The sequence below is a fragment of the Aquarana catesbeiana genome, linkage group LG02 (genome assembly GCF_042186555.1).
Source record: "Aquarana catesbeiana isolate 2022-GZ linkage group LG02, ASM4218655v1, whole genome shotgun sequence".
Taxonomy (NCBI): domain Eukaryota; kingdom Metazoa; phylum Chordata; class Amphibia; order Anura; family Ranidae; genus Aquarana; species Aquarana catesbeiana.
The window spans coordinates 33,886,717-33,907,462 of record NC_133325.1 but is presented as its reverse complement, the minus strand read 5'-3'; the positions used below and the strand labels follow the sequence as shown (position 1 = coordinate 33,907,462).

Sequence of the window (20,746 nt, the reverse complement as noted above, 5' to 3'; positions counted from 1 at the left end):
TGTGCCGTTGCTCCAGTTAGACTGTGCCGTTACCGGCGGCTCCTGCGCGCATGCGCGGGAGTGACGTCATCGCAGCTCCGGCCAATCACAGTGCTGGAGCCCGCGATGGCCGGAAGTAACTCCGGGAGCAATGTCTGCTGCCGAAACGGGTTACGAGGATGGCTGCAGGGGCTTCGATCTCAGGTAAGTAATTCATAATGAGCTAGCTCATTATGCCTTTGTCTTGCAGGGTTTTTTTTTTTTGTTTCGTTTTTCTAGGGTTTACAACCATTTTAATAGTTAACCATGAATAAAGGGCCCAGAGTTATTGCACCCACTCTAGCGTGCATGGCGATTTGTAACGTGTAATGTAAGTGTTGTATTCGTACGTAGGCCCCCCCGACGGGGGTGTTTACGTACGATTGTGGGGGGGGCTCAAAAGCTTTTTTTGGGGGGGGGGGGGGGGGGGGGGTTTAAGTGCTTGGGTGTAACTATTTTTTTATATTTGTATTTACTTCACTCAGGGGAGTGAGCACTAAGAGTTATGGTGATGAGGACAGTCGGAGATATTCTGTAACCCAACAGGGAAGAACCCAGACTGGGCCAAAAACACAGATTGGGATTCAGTGCAGCTGAGACCCTGCATTGTTGGCGCACTAAAGGAAGTTAGAATCTCACTGGATTTCTATCTGGATCAACAGATATTCTGTACTTCTGCATTTTTAAAAATACAAACCATGGGAAAATGTGCATGCAATACAGAGCCATACTGCATGTGTTTTTTTTTTTTTTAGATTTGCCCTGACACAAACCCTTAGCTTACAGAACGCATGGCAATAGATAAAAACAACACTGTACAAGACAGAGACACTTCCGAAAACTCACCCCTTTCCGGGGCTTCCACACATCTCTGCATAGTACTTGATCTTTGGTTCTGTCCCGCTCCTTCTAAGGGTGGCCACACAGCCATTCTGAAATGTGAAGGTGATCATCTGACTGCTCTTACTCACCGGAAGCAACTGCAAAAGAGGAGGAGAGGTGAGAACAACATGGACTCCAGAAGAATGTAATTTAGTCAGGTCATTATCATACAGCTTAGATCACCATCGCCTCATCTCATTCATTGTAAATTCCCATTAGATCTGAACCCACTTCATGTAATACTAATGGTGTGCTGCAACGCCCAAACAATATAAATCACCATTGAAGCTAAGTTACTGTCGCTTTAACTAGTTTTTGGCCAAGAACACATTCTAGGAACTAGCTGTGATATACAGTGAGGGGGAAAAAGTATTTGATCCCCTGCTGATTTTGTACGTTCACCCTCTGAGAAAGAAATGATCAGTACATAATTTTAATGGTCGGTTTATTTTATCAGTGAGAGACACAATAACAACAAAAATATCCAGAAAAATGCATTTCAAAAAAGTTATAAATTGATTTACATTTTAATGAGTGAAATAAGTATCTGACCCCCTTTGCAATACATGACTTAGTACTTGGTAGTAAAACCCTTGTTGGCAATCAGAGGTCAGACGTTTCTTGTATTTGGCCACCAGGTTTGCACACATCTCAGGAGGGATTTTGTCCCACTCCTCTTTGCTGATCCTCTCCAAGCCATTAAGGTTTCGGGGCTGATGTTTGGTGACTCGAACTTTCAGCTCCCTCCACATATTTTCTATGGGATTAAGGTCTGGAGACTGGCTAGACCAATCCAGGATCTTAAAGAGGAACTGCAGTCTGCTCACATAATTTGTAATAAAAAACTTTTGCCATTCTGAAGCTTCCCTCCAACCACTTTGCATATTATTTTATATATACTGTGATTCTGTATTTGCCAAATATGCTGAAGAAATCTCCCTCCACTGAGTCTGGCTGCAATCATTTTAACTGTGGGCAGCTAAAGCTGCCGCCTGTTCACTTCCTGGATTTACACAGAGACGCCTCCAACTTTGCAGCTCTCATTGGCCCTCATGACTCACCCCCGCCTCCCTTCCTGGCAAACTCTCAAAAGACGGAGAAAAAGAGCATAAGGCTAGGATTTTTAGCAGACAAGAAACGGGAAGTGGGCTGTATAAGGTATTTACTGAAAGAAAAAAAATGTTTTACTATCCTAAGTTAAAACAACAACAACAAGGGCAGAAGATTTAATAGATGGAAAGTTGAAAAAAATGACTGAAGTTCCGCTTTAATGTGCTTCTTCTTGAGCCACTCTTTTGTTGCCTTGGCAGTGTGTTTTGGGTCATTGTCATGCTGGAATACCCATCTACGACCTATTTTCAATGCCCTGGCTAAGGGAAGGAGGTTCTCACCTAAGATTTGATGGTACATGGCCCCGTCCATCATCCCTTTGATGCGATGAAGTTGTCCTGTCCCCTTAGCAGAAAACACCCTCAAAGCATAATGTTTCCACCTCCATGTATGATGGTGAGGATGGTGTTCTTGGGGTCATAGGCAGCATTCCTCCTCCTCCAAACACGGCGAGTTGAGTTGATGCCAAAGAGCTGGATTTTGGTCTCATCTGACCACAACACTTTCACCCAGTTCTCCTTCGAATCATTCAGATGTTCATTAGCAAACTTCAGACTGTCCTGTACATGTGTTTACTTGAGCAGGGGGACCTTGCGGGCGCTGCAGGATTTCAGTCCTTTGCAGTGTAGTGTGTTACCAATTGTTTTCTTGGTGATTGTGGTCCCAGCTGCCTTGAGATCATTGACAAGATTCTCCTGTGTAGTTCTGGGCTGATTCTTCACCGTTCTCATGATCATTGAAACTCCACGAGGTAAGATCTTGCATGGAGCCCCAGACCGAGGGAGATGACAGTTATTTTGTGTTTCTTCCATTTGTAAATAAATTGCACCAACTGTTGTCACCCTCTCACCAAGCTGCTTGCCGATGGTCTTGTAGCCCATTCCAGCCTTGTGTAGGTCTACAATCTTGTCCCTGACATCCATGGACAGCTCTTTGGTCTTGGCCATGGTGGAGAGATTGGAATCTGATTGATTGCTTCTGTGGACAGGTGTCTTTTATACAGGTAACAAGCTGAGATTAGGAGCACTTCCTTTCAAGAGAGTGCTCCTTATCTCAGCTCGTTACCTGTATAGAAAACACCTGGGAGCCAGAAATCTTGCTGATTGATAGCGGATCAAATACTTATTTCACTCATTAAAATGCAAATCAATTTATAACTCTTTTAAATGCATTTTTCTGGATACTTTCGTTGTTATTCCACCTCTCACTGGTATAATAAACCAACCATTAAAATTATAGACTGATCGTTTCTTTCTCAGGGGGCAAAAGTACAAAATCAGCAGGGGATCAAATACTTTTTTTCCCTCACTGTAATGTGATTATTTACCAGTACTGATGTCCTTTGACAGAAAATTACTAAGAGATGAAGCTGGTCCTATGAGAAGAACATGGCTGCTAAAGAGAGGATGCTGTAGTATACAGTATGAATAATCCTCCGTGCGACAGCTAATAATAAAATGCTCAGGTGCTGGAAATGACAGTGGGAGTAACACTTTACAGCTAACAGGAAGAAACTGCAAATGAAAGTGGGGAATAAAGGAAAAGGAAAGACCAAAGATGATACTTAGGCTAAAGGGGGTGTGAGAAATACTTACACTTTTCTTGCTCTGCTGACTGCTGTCGTAACCGGTGGTCACATCCCTGACGTGGAGAATGCCGTACATTCCACAAGACTGCGGATATCTCTTTGGCCCGGTGTAATTTCTCAGCCGATCAAATATCCTCTTGTTAGTGGTGGGGTCGTAGCACAGGAAATAGGAGGTTTTTGAGATGTGATAACCGTATCTGGAAATTTAAAAAAACACTACAATGGTGAGAGACTGAACACAATAAAAAGTCCCACAAGCCCACCTGTCCCAGGACAGTCAGTATGTATCAGCAGTGCCCAAACTACAGCCTGCGGGCCACATGTGGCCCACTACAAGATTTTAGCCAGCCTGCAGCTGATGTGCAGTCTTTGCTCATCCCCCCACCCCACCCCACGCCTCTTTTTTAGATGTGTTAAAAACAGTTTTTTTTTTGCTAGAAATAGAACCCCCAAACATTATACATTTTTTTTCTAACACCCTAGAGAATAAAATGGCGGTCGTTGCAATACTTTCTGTCACACTGTATTTGCACAGCGGTCTTACACGTGCACTTTTTTTTGGAAAAAATACACTTTTTTGAATTAAAAAATAAAACAGTAAAGTTAGCCCATTTTTTTTTTATATTGTGAAAGATAATGTTACGCTTAAAAATTGCGCCCGCTCATGGAATGGCGCCAAACTTACCCTTAAAAATCTCTAGGCGACATTTAAAAAATTCTACAGGTTGCACGTTTTAAGTTACAGAGGAGGTCTAGGGCTAGAATTATTGCTCTCCCTCTACCAATTGTGGCGATACCTCACATGTGGGGTGTAAACAGTTTTCATATGTGTGCGCTTCTGCACACAAGCTCGACGGGGCGTGTTTAAAAACATAGTTTTCTTTCTTATTTATTTTACCTTTTATTTTTACACATTTAAAAAAAAAAAAAAAAAATTGTGTCACTTTTATTCCTGTTACAAGGAATGTAAACATCCATTGTAATAAAAAAAAAAAAAAAAAAAAAAGCATGATAGGACCTCTTAAATATGAGATCTGGGGTCAAAAAGACCTCACATCTCATATTTACACTAAAACGCAATAAAAAAAAAAAAAAATTGTCGTTTAAAAAAAGAAGTAAAAAAAAATGGCCCTTTAAGAGCTACCGCCCTGCAAGGTCATGGAGACGGGTGGGGGACATCTTCCCCTCACTTGTCTCCATGCCCAGCTAGTGAAAGCATCCGATCGCCTTCGCCGCTGCCGACGGCTCCGGTAAGCGGCGGAAGGGCACTGAAGCGTGGTGGGAGGCGCCCCCTCCCGCCGCCGTTAAAAGTGATCTTGTGTCGAATCTGCCGCAGAGACCACTTTTATCTTGAAGCGGACCGCCGGCCGAACAAGAGGATACTGGGGTTATGCCAGAAAGCTACTGCCATAACAACAATATCCCCCTTCAAAGTCAGGACGTATATCGGCGTGCGGCGGTCCAGAAGTGATTAATACTTCCCTGATAGAAGCTAAATTATAAAGTAATAATAAGGTGGTATATGGTACCGACTTAAGAAAAGAAAAATACGCTGCGCTAAAGTGTAAAAATAACAATTGTATAAAATTACATGTATCAAATAATAACCCAAATAGAAAATGTTTTAAATCATAAATACATTGTGTGTTGAAAATGCTGCAAAATAGTGTAATTACATCAGTGCAAAGTTTGCAAAATTAAATCAACAAATACAAATATACATAATAGATAGAATATAAAGTGCAACGTGCAATTAATCTACCACAGTAGATACATAATATGTGCAATATTCAAAAAAGTGCCCAGTGCCACCTTTATTTATACGGTACCGACTAGAATAGCAGAATATTTCCCAGAGGTGTCACCACTGTGTTTTAGGGGATGTGGTATAGATGGCACTTTGTTCCATATTTGGTGGACGTGTCCAAAGATAAAAGGAATTTTGGATACGCGTTTGTAATTTCATATACTCCTTATCCCAAATTAACCTTATTAAATCTCCTAAACGCGCATTATTGGGATTCCCTATTGAAAATTCTCTGAGACATACGAGAAAATTTTAAAGCATTCATTTTTACTGCTGCTAGAATTGCATTAGCCAAATCCTGGAAATCGCCTACTGTTCCCATTAAATTGGTTAAAAATAAATTGTCTATTTATAATGATTAACCACTTCAATACCAGGCACTTAGACACCTTCCCGCCCAGACCAATTTTCAGCTTTCAGCGCTGTCGCAATTTGAATGACAATTGCGCGAACATGCAACACTGTACTCAAACAATTTTTTTATCATTTTGTTCCCACAAATAGAGCTTTCTTTTGGTGGTATTTGATCATCTCTGCGGTTTTTATTTTTTGCGCAATAAATTAAAAAAGACCGAAAATTTTGAAAAAAAAAAAAAAAAAAAAAACCAAGTTTTTCTTTGTTTCTATTAAACATTTTTGTAAATAAGTACGTTTTCTTCTTCAATGACGGGCACTGATACGGCGGCACTGATGGGCACCGATGAGGTGGCACCAATGAGGTGGCACTGATGGGCACTGATAGGTGGCACTGGTATGCGGCACTGATGGGCACTCATAGGCGGCACTGATGGGTACTTATGGGTGGCACGGATGGGCACTGATAGGTGGGCATTGATGACACTGATTGGTGGCACTGATGCTCCTAAGGGTGGCATTGCTGGGCATCTAGACATTATAGTGCCAATTAGTGCCCATTTGTGGGCACTGATTGGGGACTGGGCACATGTGGATGGCCATGGGGTACATACATTGTTTATCAGCGCAGCCCCCCCTCACATAACCACACTGGACCACCAGGGATCGCCACTAGGACCACCAGAGAAGGGGCAACATGTGGATGGCCAGGTATGTACCCCATGGCCATCCACATGTGCCCAGTCCCCAATCAGTGCCCACAAATGGGCACTGATTGGCACTATAATGTCTAGATGCCCAGCAATGCCACCCTTAGGAGCATCAGTGCCACCAATCAGTGTCATCAATGCCCCCCCCCCCCTGACAGGAGAGCTGCCGATCGACTCTCCTCTACTCGCATCTGTCAGACGCGAGTAAGGAAAAGCCAATCAACAGCTCTTCCTATTGACATCGTGATCAGCCGTGATTGGACACGGCTGGTCACATGGTAAAGAGCCTCCGCCAGAGGCTCTTTACCAAGATCGGTGAAGCGGTGTGTCAGACTGACACACCGCTCCACCGATCGCTGTGATGCGCTCCCCCCGTGGGCGCGCGGTGGCTGTTATCCTGCTGGACATCATATGAAGCCCAGTCAGGATAACGGAACCACTGCCCGGACGTCAATCCGCTATAGGCCGGGTGGGGAGTGGTTAATGAACGTCTTACAGCAATATTACTAGACAACCCATGTTCTTTTGACAAAGTATGGAAACCTTGGATAGACTATTTATCGAATTGTTTATGATCGGTTTTATATTGCTTGCATGATGTGTACTCCCTTTTTTATACTTTCTATTCAGTATTCTCTATTCCCAATTATTTTCCTTTCTTTTCTTTCTTTATTACACTTTTCTCCACTCATTTTTGTTTTTATTAGAGACGTCTCTTTTGAAGATAAATTCTCTTAAAAATAGATTTTCTTAAAGAAAGGATCCTTTGCAACTAACATTAGGGTACACTATTTTTGACAATCTTGTAATTATATGATTGTACTTTTTCCTTTCTATTTGATATAGCAATAAAAAATTCTTGAAACACGAAAACCATATAACCTACTTTCCATGCATTTTTGATGCAGAAAAAAACCTGCATTGGACTGCATGTGGTAAGAACTGGCCCTAAATGCTGTTTAAATATTATAAGAAGAAGAAAAATGCATTTTGAAATTAATTTTGCTCAACTTTTTATACTGGCTCAATTTCAGAATTTCTATGCTTTGTATTACTGAAGTTGTTTCTTTGTTGCCCTGAATCATATCATTCTGATAAAAAAGAAAAAAAAAAATCATTCAAATTGTATGAATTCACTGATATTTTCTGAGCTGATTTCCTGTGAAGAACAGAACTCACTTCTCATATATTTGGACAAGCTGTTGATTTAAGCTCATATTGACGCTGTCTAGATAAGTGGCCATTTCTGCGACCACCGCCGCCGCGCTGACTCCATCTTTGTCCAGCACAGCCGTCCCGCACATATAGCCTGGGGAGATAAAAAGAAGAAGGTAAGTTATCCAAAGCAATGCAGACAGAGGTAAGGAAGGATATAATAAAATGTGTACAAGAGAGATATGAAAGAAAAAAAGAGTAGATATGGTGGCATTATAGGACAATTCCCTATCAGGCATATTTATTATATAAAGGACAGGATGTGAGTATAATAAGTTCAGCAATGAAGACTCACCTATCGATTCCTCAAATGCAAACAAGACGGTTTTCCCTTTATCCAAGAGCTCCTTCACTCTTTTTCCGATCCATTTAAATCCTGGCAGAGTATCCTGTGAGAGAAAAGGCCGGGCTTACTTATATTTTGGGAATACTACGCAGGGACCTCCAAACTATTCTAAACACAGGGCCAGTTTACCATCCTTCAGACTGTGAAAGAGGGCAGACTGTGGTCAGTGAGAGTATAAATCAGTAAGAGTAATAAATACCCCATCTTTAGTATTAGAAAATTAGTGCCCCATTTTTGGTGTCAGTGGAAGAAATAATGCCCTATCGTCAGTATCAGTCACAGGAATTACATCTCATTTTTAGTGGGAGGAAAGTGCCCCATCCTTGGTGTCAGCGGGAGGCATAGTGCCCCATCCTTGGTGTCAGCGGGAGGCATAGTGCCCCATCCTTGGTGTCAGCGGGAGGCATAGTGCCCCATCCTTGGTGTCAGCGGGAGGCATAGTGCCCCATCCTTGGTGTCAGCGGGAGGCATAGTGCCCCATCCTTGGTGTCAGCGGGAGGCATAGTGCCCCATCCTTGGTGTCAGCGGGAGGCATAGTGCCCCATTCTTGGTGTCAGCGGGAGGCATAGTGCCCCATCCTTGGTGTCAGCGGGAGGCATAGTGCCCCATCCTTGGTGTCAGCGGGAGGCATAGTGCCCCATCCTTGGTGTCAGCGGGAGGCATAGTGCCCCATCCTTGGTGTCAGCGGGAGGCATAGTGCCCCATCCTTGGTGTCAGCGGGAGGCATAGTGCCCCATCCTTGGTGTCAGCGGGAGGCATAGTGCCCCATTCTTGGTGTCAGCGGGAGGCATAGTGCCCCATTCTTGGTGTCAGCGGGAGGCATAGTGCCCCATTGTTGGTGTCAGTGGAAGGAATAGTGCCCTATCATTGGTGTCAGTGAAAGGAATAGTGCCCCCTTTGTTGGTGTCAGTGGAAGGAAAAGCAACAATCTCAAGACTTTTGGATGTCTACACAAGGGAGGATTTTACAGGTAAATAACATGCATAACATTTGTTGAATGCAGATATATTCTTATGGGAAGAAGGTTGATGAAACGAATGATCTGAGGAAGGGTCTTTTAGTATTTCCTCATCTCACCTCATAGTGTAAACCTTCACGTTTGGCGATGGCTTGCAGGATTTTGGAAGAGACGGTGGTGGCCAGCATATACACATCCCCCGCCTCACATCTCCCTTCTGATTTCTGCCAGCAGAAGAACATCCACCAGCCAAGTAGAGCCGCCAGCTCGTTCCCTGTGAACACCTTCCACTGGCCTCTGTAAGACAAAAAGGGGTTTATCCTGTAAAGAAATCACCGGAGACAGAAATATGGGAGCCACCACTGCGGATTTGTATTAAAAGATGCACTTCACGGTGGAGGCTCAACCTGTTGCTGAACTACAAGTCCCATCATGCCTCAGCCTTTGGGAGTCGTGCTTGTAACTGTCTGCCTTGCAGTGCCTCATGGGGCTTATAGTTCCGCAACAGCTGGAGGGCCACAGGTTGAGCATCCCCTACACTACACCATGCAAGCCACGTGCTCCTTCATACCCGGAAACACCGGGTATTTATCACTGGATAGGATGGAGGCGGACCAGTGGAGCAGTGCTGGAGAGGCGATTCTACCATGAATCCCCTGGATGAGCTAAAACGTTAGTGCAGAGGATCAGGCAAGGTCCGTGCTTTCACAGGTATGCAATAAAACGTACCAATTCTGTATTTTATATGTGCCCTTGCGGTGACCAGTCTTGAGCAACTGCTGAAAAACACCAGTCACCGCACATAGTCTGAATGGACCCCAAATCAGCTAAAAACATTTCAGATGCTTCAAAACAAAAAGATTTGCAAAGTTTTTGGTTCATTTTCTTTAGCAAATAGTAGAAAATCCTTTACCCTGCCAGCTTGCTGCAAATAGGGATCCTTGCTTTCTGTTTGGAAGCAGTGGCCCCTTTGCAGAAGTCCAACACACCCCTACTGAGACAGATCAAGAGTTCTACAACCAGCAGGGAGCACAAGCTTTGCAGAACGGTGGGTGTGACTCAGCAGGGGACAGGCAAGTACAAAAGCCTTTAACCTGCCAGCATGCTGCAAATAAGGATTCTTGCTTTCTGTGTTGGAAGCAGTGGTCTCTCTGCAGAGGTCCATCCTCTCCCCCATGAGACAGATCAGGAGTACTATAACCAGTAGGGAGCACAAGCTTTGCAGATTGCAGAACTGTAGATCTGATTCAGCAGGGGACATGCAAGTAGAAAAGACTTTACCCTTTTCCAGCATGCTGCAAATAAGGATCCTTGGAAAATGATGGAATTCTTATCAATGTTCAAAAAAAGAGAAAAGGGTAAATTCACTACTGTGAATTATTTATATCTTTTTTGAACATTGATAAGAATTTCATAATTTTCCAATAAGACATGTATAGTAAGTAGCAGCAAGATTGATAAATATTGATTCGGGTTGTATACACAATTTTTATATTAAATAAGGATCCTTGCTTTCTGCTTGGAAGCAGTGGTCTCTCTGCAGAAGTCCAACACTGTGCCCCTGCTGGAACAGATCAAGAGTACTATAACCAGCAGGGAGCATGGACTTTGCAGAATGCAGAGCGGCGAGTCTGACTCAGCAGGGGATGCTGGGATCAAGGGTCCTTCTCTGCAGCAAGCAGGTAGGGGACAGGCTTTACTACTCAGGATGCAGCTTCTTTATATTAAAAAAATGTGCAAACAAGATTTTCTTTTTTATTACCACTTTGGTTTTGATGCACTTAGAATGGCTTAAGATTTTATGAATTATTGCAGATAAAAATGTTGTATTTATGATTCCTGTCACCAGATGGAGCTCTGGGATTCATTGTATGTTTCCCAGGCTATCCTTAGCTGCTTTACTGAAAAAAAAAAAAAAAAAAAAAAAAAACTGTATAAAGAGCTCCTGCCCTCTCTGTCTTTTCAGATGGTTGTATGAAGTTTGATTTAGAGGGAATGAATCTTAAAGCAAGAAGCTTCTGTTTAGAGAACTCACAATGCTCTGTAAAGCCGGTGTCAGGCATGTACACTGCATTAGATATTTATAACTTAGGCTAAGAATTTTTTTTTTTTTCTTTCCCTGATGTCTATAAAGGAGATCTGTTGTCTGTACAATTACGCGCGTCGTGAACAGAAGAGAGACTAAAAAGCACTTACGAGTCTTGTAGCTCAGCCACAGCCAGCCTATCGGCATCGGGGTCCGTAGCCAGCACCACCCGGGCCCCCTCCTTCTCCGCCAACCTTAGAGAGAGCGCCTAGGGGGAGGGGAACAAGGAGAGAATGTCACCACTAATAACAAACATGTTATACTTCAGTGGTTTTACACAGAGCAACCCCGATCCTCTTCTTCTGGGGTCCCCCCGGCACTCCTCCCTCCTGCCCCCATAGCAAGCCGCTTGCTATTGGGGGGGGGGGGGGCACTCATGCATGCTCACTCACGAGCCCAGCTCTGTGTGTCCATAGACCGTTCCCCGCTCCCTCCTCACTGGTTGTGAAGGACTCTGAGCCAATGAGAATGGAGAGACTCGGGAGAGTCTTGGCTCTGGTGCACATTGCTGGATCGAGATTGGGCTCAGGTAAGTATTAGGCCTCATTTACACAGCTGCTGGTAAACGGACGTTTAGGAGTACATGTACACGGGGTCGTTTATAGTCCTTTCTAGGCAGTTGAGTTCAGAAGCATTTTCTGGAAAGCAGAAAAATGCATTCAGGGCGGATGTTCAGAGGCATTTATAACGTTGTGTAAACGCGGTAACTTGCGTTTAGCCGTGTTTCTTTTATAGGTGTTTTTGATAAAGACACAATTGACTATTTAAAAAAGAAAAACAGACGTTTTTTTAAATGCTGGTTACTATCTGTCAAATTGTATCATTCAGAGGAGGTTTTAAAACATCCCGTGTACATTAACCACTTCAGCCCCGGAAGGATTTGCCCCTTTCCTGACCAGGCCATTTTTTGCGATTCGCCTCTGCGTCGCTCTGACAATTGTGTGGTCGTGCGATGTTGCACCCAAACAAAATTTATGTCTTTTTTCCCCAAAAATAGAGCTTTCGTTTGGTGGTATTTGATCATCTCTTTTTTTTTTTTTTGCGCTATAAACAAAAAAAAAAGGGGAAATTTTGGGAAAAAAAAAAATACACAAAATGTTGTACTTTTTGCTATAATAAATATCCCCCCAAAAAATATAAAAAAACCCACTAATTTCTTCCTCAGTTTAGGCCGATATGTTTTGTTCTACATATTTTTGGTAAAAAAAAAAAATCGCAAGCAGCATATATTGATTGATTTGCACAAAAGTTATAGTATCTACAAAATAGGGGATAGATTTATGGCATTCTTCTTTTTCTTTTCTTTTTTTTTTTTTACTAGTAACGGTGGCAATCTGAGATTTTTATCGGGACTGCAACATTACGGTGGACAGATCGGACACTTTTTTGGGACCACGGACATTTATACAGCGATTAGAGCTAAAAATAGCCACCGATTACTGTATAAATGTCACTGGCATGGAAGGGGGTTAACACTAGGGGGCGATCAAGGGGTTAAATGTGTTCCCTCGTGTGTGTTCTAACTGTGATGGGAGTGACTAGGAGGAGGAGACAGATCGTTGTTCCTACTTAGTAGGAACACACAATCTGTTGCCTCTTCCCTGACAGAACTGGGATTTGTGTGTTTACACACACACACACACACACACACACACACATCCCCGTTCTCGTTCTGTCACGAGCGATGGCGGGTGCCTGGCGGACATCGCGCCCACCAGACACGCGCATCGTTCCCTCAATGAAGTGTAGCTCCCCAGTGACGGCAACACTTATGCAGCCCCAGACCATGACACTCCCACCACCATGCTTGACTGTAGGCAAGACACACTTGTCTTTGTACTCCTCACCTGGTTGCCGCCACAAACGCCTGACACCATCTGAACCAAATAAGTTTATCTGGATCTCATCAGACCACAGGACATGGTTCCAGTAATTCATGTCTTTAGACTGCTTGTCTTCAGCAAACTGTTTGTGGGCTTTTTTGTGCATCATCTTTAGAAGAGGCTTCTTTCTGGGATGACAGCCATGCAGACCAATTTGATGCAGTGTGCGGCGTATGGTCTGAGCACTGACAGGCTGACCCCCCCACCCCTTCAACCTCTGCAGCAATGCTGGCAGCACTCATATGTCTATTTCCCAAAGACGACCTATGGATATGACGCTGACCACGTGCACCCAACTTCTTTGGCTGACCATGGTGAGGCCTGTTCTGAGTAGAACCTGTCCTGTTAAACCGCTGTATGGTCTTGGTCACCGTGCTGCAGCTCAGTTTCAGGGTCTTGGTAATCTTCTTATAGCCTAGGCCATTTTTATGTAGAGCAACAATTCTTTTTTTCAGATCCTCAGAGTTCTTTGCTATGAGGTTCCATGTTGAACTTCCAGTGACCAGTATGAGAGAGTGAGAGCGATAACTCCAAATTTAACACACCTGCTCCCCATTCACACCTGAGACCTTGTAACACTAACGAGTCACATGACACCGGGGAGAGAAAATGGCTAATTGGGCCCAATTTGGACATTTTCACTTAGGGGTGTACTCACTTTTGTTGCCAGTGGTTTAGACATTAATGGCTGTGTGTTGAGTTATTTTGAGGGGACAGCAAATTTACACTGTTATACAAGCTGTACACTCACTACTTTACATTGTAGCAAAGTGTCATTTCTTCAGTGTTGTCACATGAAAAGATAGAAGAAAAGATTTACAAAAATGTGAGGGGTGTACTTACTTTTGTGAGATAATGTGTATGATATTTGGGAGTTCTAAGTAATTATTTAGCAAAAAAATACAGATTTTTACATGTAGAAGTGTCAGAATTGACCGGAAGATGAAGTGGTTGATGAACCTTTATAAGTATTACTATGTTCATGTTTTGTTTTTTTTCTTATGGACAGGTTTCTGGTTTCATGGAGAGATGATCAGAATTGCACTACACTACAAATGCCTCTCTCGGGTTTGTTATCTTGTAGAATATGACGTAGAGACTCCGTTATAGCGATTCATGAAATTTACTTTGTGGTCTACATGTCATAAATACTCACGGTGGTATACTATCTCTTCATCTCTATGACTATAGATATGGGATACATAGGCTTACAAAGATATGAATATACTGGTGCATTTGTTTACCAACTCTTACAATATCATCTGTCATCTTCTCTGTTGATGGCTGCTTTGTTAACCTTCCCAGGAGCATGACCGGCCTCATGTAACTTCCACATTTCCCCCCACTAAACCAGTTTGGCTCCACAACAATTAGTTTTGTTTGTCACATACATGTAAAAATCCTAAATTTTGGCAATAAAATTACATAAACCCCCAAAACATTATAGATTTTCTGAAAGTCGAGGCCCTGTAGAATAAAAAAGGTGATGGTTGCAAATTTTCGTTTCACCCGAGATTTGCTTCTTAAAACGCAAATTTTCCGAAAAAAATATAATGAAATTAATTTTAGTGCAAAACCACACCAATACCCATCTTTGGTTAAAATATAAAAGATGAGGTTGCATCGAGTAAATATATATCAAACATTCCATGTCTTAAAATTGCGTGCGCTCACAATATCGCCAAAAAAACCCCCCATAGGTGATGCTTTAAAAGCCTTTACAGCTCATCATTTTAGAGCTAACCAGGAGCTCTTGTGCTAGAATTATTGTTCTCACTCTGACGTTCACGGCGATTTGTCACATGTGTGGAGCAACCGCGGATTACGTACACGTACGCACCCTAGGCATGCATTCACATTTGTGCAGGTATGCGGGCAACGGGGGTTTTGGTAATTTTATTTTTTATATATATATTTTATCATCCTTATTTTTTTATTTTTTTCTTTTATCTTTGTCTTTATTTTTTTGTGATTGCTATCACAGGGGGTTAATAAACCCCTATGTGATAGCATTGGGTAGGTGGAGAAATAAGGGGTCTAGTAGACCCCAATGTCTCCCCTGCCTTTCACTTCATCTAACCAAGCCCAGATTGGCTTGGTTAGAGGTGTCTCCTGGCGCTACTGTCCAGCAAAGTGTGCATCATGGATTTGCCTCGGTCTCGCTGCAGTCTCTCTCCCCCTGCCGGCGGCAGATGTGTTCCCGGGTAGGGATGAGCTTCGTGTTAGAGTCGAACCCATATTCGACTCGAACATCATCTGTTCGCCCGTTCGCGGAATTGCTAACGATATGGGCCGTTCAAGCCAAATTCGAGTGGCGCGTCACGGCCCATAATTCACTGCGGCATTGCAGTGCATTGCTTGCTGATGATTGGCCAAGCATGCACTATGACCCGCATGCTTGGCCAATCACAGCGCCGTCTGAACAGAGAGCCGTAATTGGCCAAAGCCAAGGAGGCTTTGGCCAATTATGGCTCAGGGGATTTAGTACACTCCCAACACTATATAAGGCCGCACGGCGGCCCTGTGTAGTGTGTGCTCCGGCGTTGAGAGACAGAGAGACAGTGTCACTTGATTTAAGTTAGATAGATTAGGCAGGACAGTCAGTGACTTAGCTGCACTTACAGTGTATATATATATATATATATATATATATATATATATATATATATATATATATATATATATATATATATATATACATATACACACACACACACACTGTATTCAGTTTAGCTAGATCTGTTCCTGTTATCTTGCTACTGACAGGCAGGCTTGTGTTGTTACAGTATTTACAGCTACCTAAAGAAAATTGTTCTTTTGATCCTATTAGTACCACAGTCAGGCAGCTAGACTATTTACAGTTAGTGTAGTGCGACCTCTGCACAGTGTTCAGCTAAAACTACAAGTTAGTGTAGTGCGACCTCTGCACAGTGTTCAGCTAAAACTACAAGTTAGTGTAGTGCGACCTCTGCACAGTGTTCAGCTAAAACTACAAGTTAGTGTAGTGCGACCTCTGCACAGTGTTCAGCTAAAACTACAAGTTAGTGTAGTGCGACCTCTGCACAGTGTTCAGCTAAAACTACAAGTTAGTGTAGTGCGACCTCTGCACAGTGTTCAGCTAAAACTACAAGTTAGTGTAGTGCGACCTCTGCACAGTGTTCAGCTAAAACTACAAGTTAGTGTAGTGCGACCTCTGCACAGTGTTCAGCTAAAACTACAAGTTAGTGTAGTGCGACCTCTGCACAGTGTTCAGCTAAAACTACAAGTTAGTGTAGTGCGACCTCTGCACAGTGTTCAGCTAAAACTACAAGTTAGTGTAGTGCGACCTCTGCACAGTGTTCAGCTAAAACTACAAGTTAGTGTAGTGCGACCTCTGCACAGTGTTCAGCTAAAACTACAAGTTAGTGTAGTGCGACCTCTGCACAGTGTTCAGCTAAAACTACAAGTTAGTATAGTGCAACCTCTGCACAGTGTTCAGCTAAAGCTACAAGTTAGTGTAGTGCGTCCTCCTCACAGTATTCAGCTAAAGCTACCTGTAGAAGGTTGGTGGTGTTTTCCTGATCCTATCACTACCGCAGGCACCTAAATAAGCTACAAGTTAGTGTAGTGCGTCCTCCTCACAATGTTCAGCTAAAACCACAAGTTAGTGTAGTGCGACCTCTGCAGTGTTCAGCTAAAGCTACCTGTAGAAGGTTGGTGGTGTTTTCCTGATCCTATCACCACCGCAGACAGCTAAATTATTTACACAATAGTGTAGTGCGACCTCTGCATAGTGTTCAGCTAAAGCTACCTGTAGAAGGTTGGTGGTGATCTCATACTACAGGCAGGCAGTTGATTTTGCTAGCTGCCGTATCTATATATCTATATCTATATCTATATATCCCAGCTTAGTGCAGCTACAGGCCATTAGTATGTCTGGAAGGCCAACAAGGAGAGGCAGACAGTCACAAGCCAATAAAAGAGGGCAACCAGGCTCTGTGTCTAGAGGCAACAGTGCTGGTCGTGGAGACGGTGCATCCTCATCAGCACGTGGCCCCATGGGACATGCTTGGCCTTTTTTTCGGCAGCTGGACAAGTTGAGCTGTAACATGCGGAAGACTTGGTCGAGTGGATGACCAAGCCGTCCTCATCCTTCTCATCCTCTCTCACTAATGCTCGGGGTACTTTGTCTGGCAAAGCAGCTGCCAACGCGGCCTCTTCCCTCGGCTCAATGGCATTAGTGACTCCTTCCCTAGCCCCACCATGTCCTCTTGAGGAGTCCCTCGAACTGTTTGACCACAGTGTTGGGTACATGCTCCAGGAGGATGCCCAGCGTTTTGAAGGCTCTGATGATGATACTGAGCTAGATGAATTCAGTAACGTGAGCACGGACAGAGGGGGTGCCCAAGAAGGACAGCAATCTGGCAGTTATGCTCTCCCTGCTGCAGCATACTGCCAGGTTTGCCCCAGTGATGAGGAGGGAGGGGATGTTGAGGTCACTATCTCAACATGGGTGGCCGATAGGAGAGAGGAGGAGGAGGCACATCACCAACGAGGCAGGATGCCCTCCAGGGGCCTACCTAAGGGCAGCACACTAACTGCATCACATCGCAAAGCTCCGCATGTGCAGGGTGCTGCTGTCTCTGCGCGTTATTCTAAAAGTTCTTTGGTGTGGGTCTTTTTTGAGACGGGTGCATCAGATCGCACCGCTGCTATCTGCGACATATGTCTCAAGCGTATCTCGCATGGCCAAAACATCTCCCACTTGGGCACCACATGCTTGACCAGACATGTTGATCTGCAATGCAGTTCGTTGGCAAGCGTATCTAAAAGACCCACACCAAAGAGGACCTCTCCTTGATCCTCATCAGCTGAGATCTCCAACCCAACTATACCTTCAGTCCTCTGAGACCTGCACTGAGAGGAATGAAGGTGTAGAATTAGGTGTGCCAAGTACTTGTGGGCAATCTGCTTTCGGTACACCGACGTCAGATTGTACCAGGCAAATTTCTCGCCCCAGCTGCTGCACTGCCGAAAAAAGTTTGCTCCCAGCCATCCACATGCCCAGCGGCTGAATGCTAGCTTGGCAAAATTGCTAGCACTTCAACTGCTACCTTTTCAGTTGGTAGACTCTGCCCCTTCCGTGAGTTTGTGGAATGTGCGGTTCCTCAGTGGCAGGCTCCCAAATACCACTTTTTCTCACGGAAGGTGATTCCGGCTCTCTAGCGGCATGTGGAAGGCAATGTCTTGGCCTCGCTGGACAGGGCGGTCAGCGATAATGTGCATATTACCGCTGACTCGTGGTCCAGCAGGCATGGACAGGGACGTTACCAAAGTTTCACGGCGCATTGGGTCACTCTGCTGACAGCTGGGAAGGATGCAGGACAAAGTGCAGTAGTGTTGGAGGTTGTTCCGCCACCACGCCTCCAAAATGCCACTACTAATGATTGTGACACACCTCTCTCCTCCATCCCCTCCTCTTCTTCCTTCATGGGCCTCTTCCTGTGCTTTGTCCTCGGAACCAGCGGTGCTTCGTAGGCATTCAAGGGGCTACACAAGTACGCAGGCCAAAAGATGCCATGCGGTGCTTGAGCTGGTGTGCTTGGGGGACAGGAGTCACACTGGGGCAGAGGTTCTGTCAGCTCTGCAGGGGCAGGTTCAGAGGTGGTTGACGCCACGCCAACTTAAGGCAGGAATGGTGGTTTGCGACAATGGCACCAACCTCCTCTCCGCCCTCCGACAGGGACAACTGACCCATGTGCCCTTGGTGGTGCAGCGGTTCTTGGGCAGGTGCCCGGGCTTACAGGATGTCCTGAGGCAGGCCAGGAAAGTCTGTGTGCATTTCCGCCAGTCATATAATGCCAGTGCTCGGCTGGCAGACCTCCAAAAGTTTAACCTGCCCAAGAACTGCCTAATCTGCGACATGCCCACCAGGTGGGACTCAACGTTGGCCATGCTGCAGCGGCTGCACACACAGCAGAGGGCCATCAATGAGTACCTGTACGACTATGGCACCAGGACAGGGTCAGGGGAGCTTTTTTTTTTCCCACGCCAATGGGCCATGATCAGGGATGCATGCACTGTCCTGTCACCATTTGAGGAGGCCACGAGGATGGTGAACAGTGACCGTGCATGCATCAGTGACACTGTCCCCCTTGTCCACCTGTTGGAGCACACGCTACATGGAATAATGGACAGGGCACTTGAGGCAGAACAGAGGCAGGAAGAGGACGACTTCCTTAGCTCTCAAGGCCCCCCTTTATCCAGACAGTGTTCCTGCGTGCCCGCCGATCACACAGGAAGAGGAGGAGGAGGAGGAGGATTGTGTCAGTATGGAGGTGGAGCCTGGCACTCAGCATCAGCAGCAGTCTTTAAGGGATCAGTCCCAAGAAACACATGGACTTGTACGTGGCTGGGAGGAGGTGGCTGCGGACCATGTCGTCCTTAGTGACCCAGAGGACTCCGGACCGAATGCCTCAGCAAACCTACGCTGCATGGCCTCCCTGATCCTGCAAAGCCTGCGTAAGGATCCTCGTATTCGTGGTATCAAGGAGAAGGACCAATACTGGCTGGCAACCCTCCTTGATCCACGTTACAAGGGTAAGGTTGCGGACCTTATCTTGCCATCGCAGAGGGAGCAGAGGATGAAACATCTTCGGGAGGCCTTGCAAAAAGGTCTGTACAACGCGTCCCAGAGACTGGGAGGTTACAAACTCCTGTTTCTGGACAACGTGTTGCTGAGGCTTCGGTCAGTCAAAGAAGGAGCGGTGGAGAAGGTGACCGTCTGACCGATGCGTTCAGACAATTTTTTAGTCCGCAGCCCCAAGGTATGATCGGTTCCAGCAACCATCGCCAGCGTCTGTTTTACATGGTGCAGGAATACCTAGGGGCAAGATCTGACTTGGACACCTTTCCCACTGAAAATCCTCTGGGTTACTGGGTCTTGAGGATGGATCACTGGCCAGAGCTTGCACAGTATGCAATTGAGCTACTGGCCTGTCCTGCATCCAGCATTCTTTCGGAACGCACATTAAGTGCTGCTGGAAGCTTGGTAACCGACCACAGGGTGCGTCTGTCCACTGACTCAGTCGATCGACTGACCTTCATAAAAATGAATCAGTCTTGGATCATCACCAGCTACCAAGCACCTGATGCTGATGTAACCGAATAATTTTTTTTGAAATGTCAGATCCCTTTAAAGACTGCCTATGCTGATGCTGAGTGACTATCCTGTTATGCTGAGTAATTATCCTCTTCCTCCTCAATGATCATGCTGATAGCTTGTAAGAACATTTTTGGTTCTGGTCGCTGCCACCAGTGCCTAAGGCCCTGTTTAAAACAGGGGCATGTAACTACAATTTTTGATGCAATTCTTTGCAGCAGGGCTCGTTCCTGTGTTCCAATTAGAGTATCTGTGAGGGGTTGCAGTGTTGTGGCAGTACCTGTGCGACTATGGCACCAGGACAGGGTCAGGGGAGCTTGTTTTTTTCCCCCCACACCAGTGGGCCATGATCAGGGATGCATGCACTGTCCTGTCACCATTTGAGGAGGCCACGAGGATGGTGAGCAGTGACCATGCATGCATCAGTGACACTGTCCCCCTTGTCCACCTGTTGGAGCACACTCTGCATGGAATAATGGACAGGGCACTTGAGGCAGAACAGAGGCAGGAAGAGGACGACTTCCTTAGCTCTCAAGGCCCCCTTTAGCCAGACAGAGTTCCTGCGTGCCCGCCGATCACACAGGAAGAGGAGGAGGACGAGGAGGAGGACGATGTCAGTATGGAGGTGGATCCTGGCACTCAGCATCA

General features: G+C 45.0%; 1 protein-coding gene across 1 annotated transcript in view; it reads right to left on the bottom strand.

The window, feature by feature from the left end:
* PGM2L1 (phosphoglucomutase 2 like 1) overlaps window positions 1–20,746 on the bottom strand; it is a gene marked incomplete in the record, with an annotated part of 107,427 nt that overhangs the window by 13,006 nt on the left and 73,675 nt on the right. Inside the window, 6 exon segments of the mRNA XM_073612763.1 lie at window positions 865–998; window positions 3,606–3,795; window positions 7,649–7,778; window positions 7,980–8,073; window positions 9,108–9,285; window positions 11,185–11,282. Coding sequence (XP_073468864.1) covers window positions 865–998; window positions 3,606–3,795; window positions 7,649–7,778; window positions 7,980–8,073; window positions 9,108–9,285; window positions 11,185–11,282 — 824 coding nt within the window.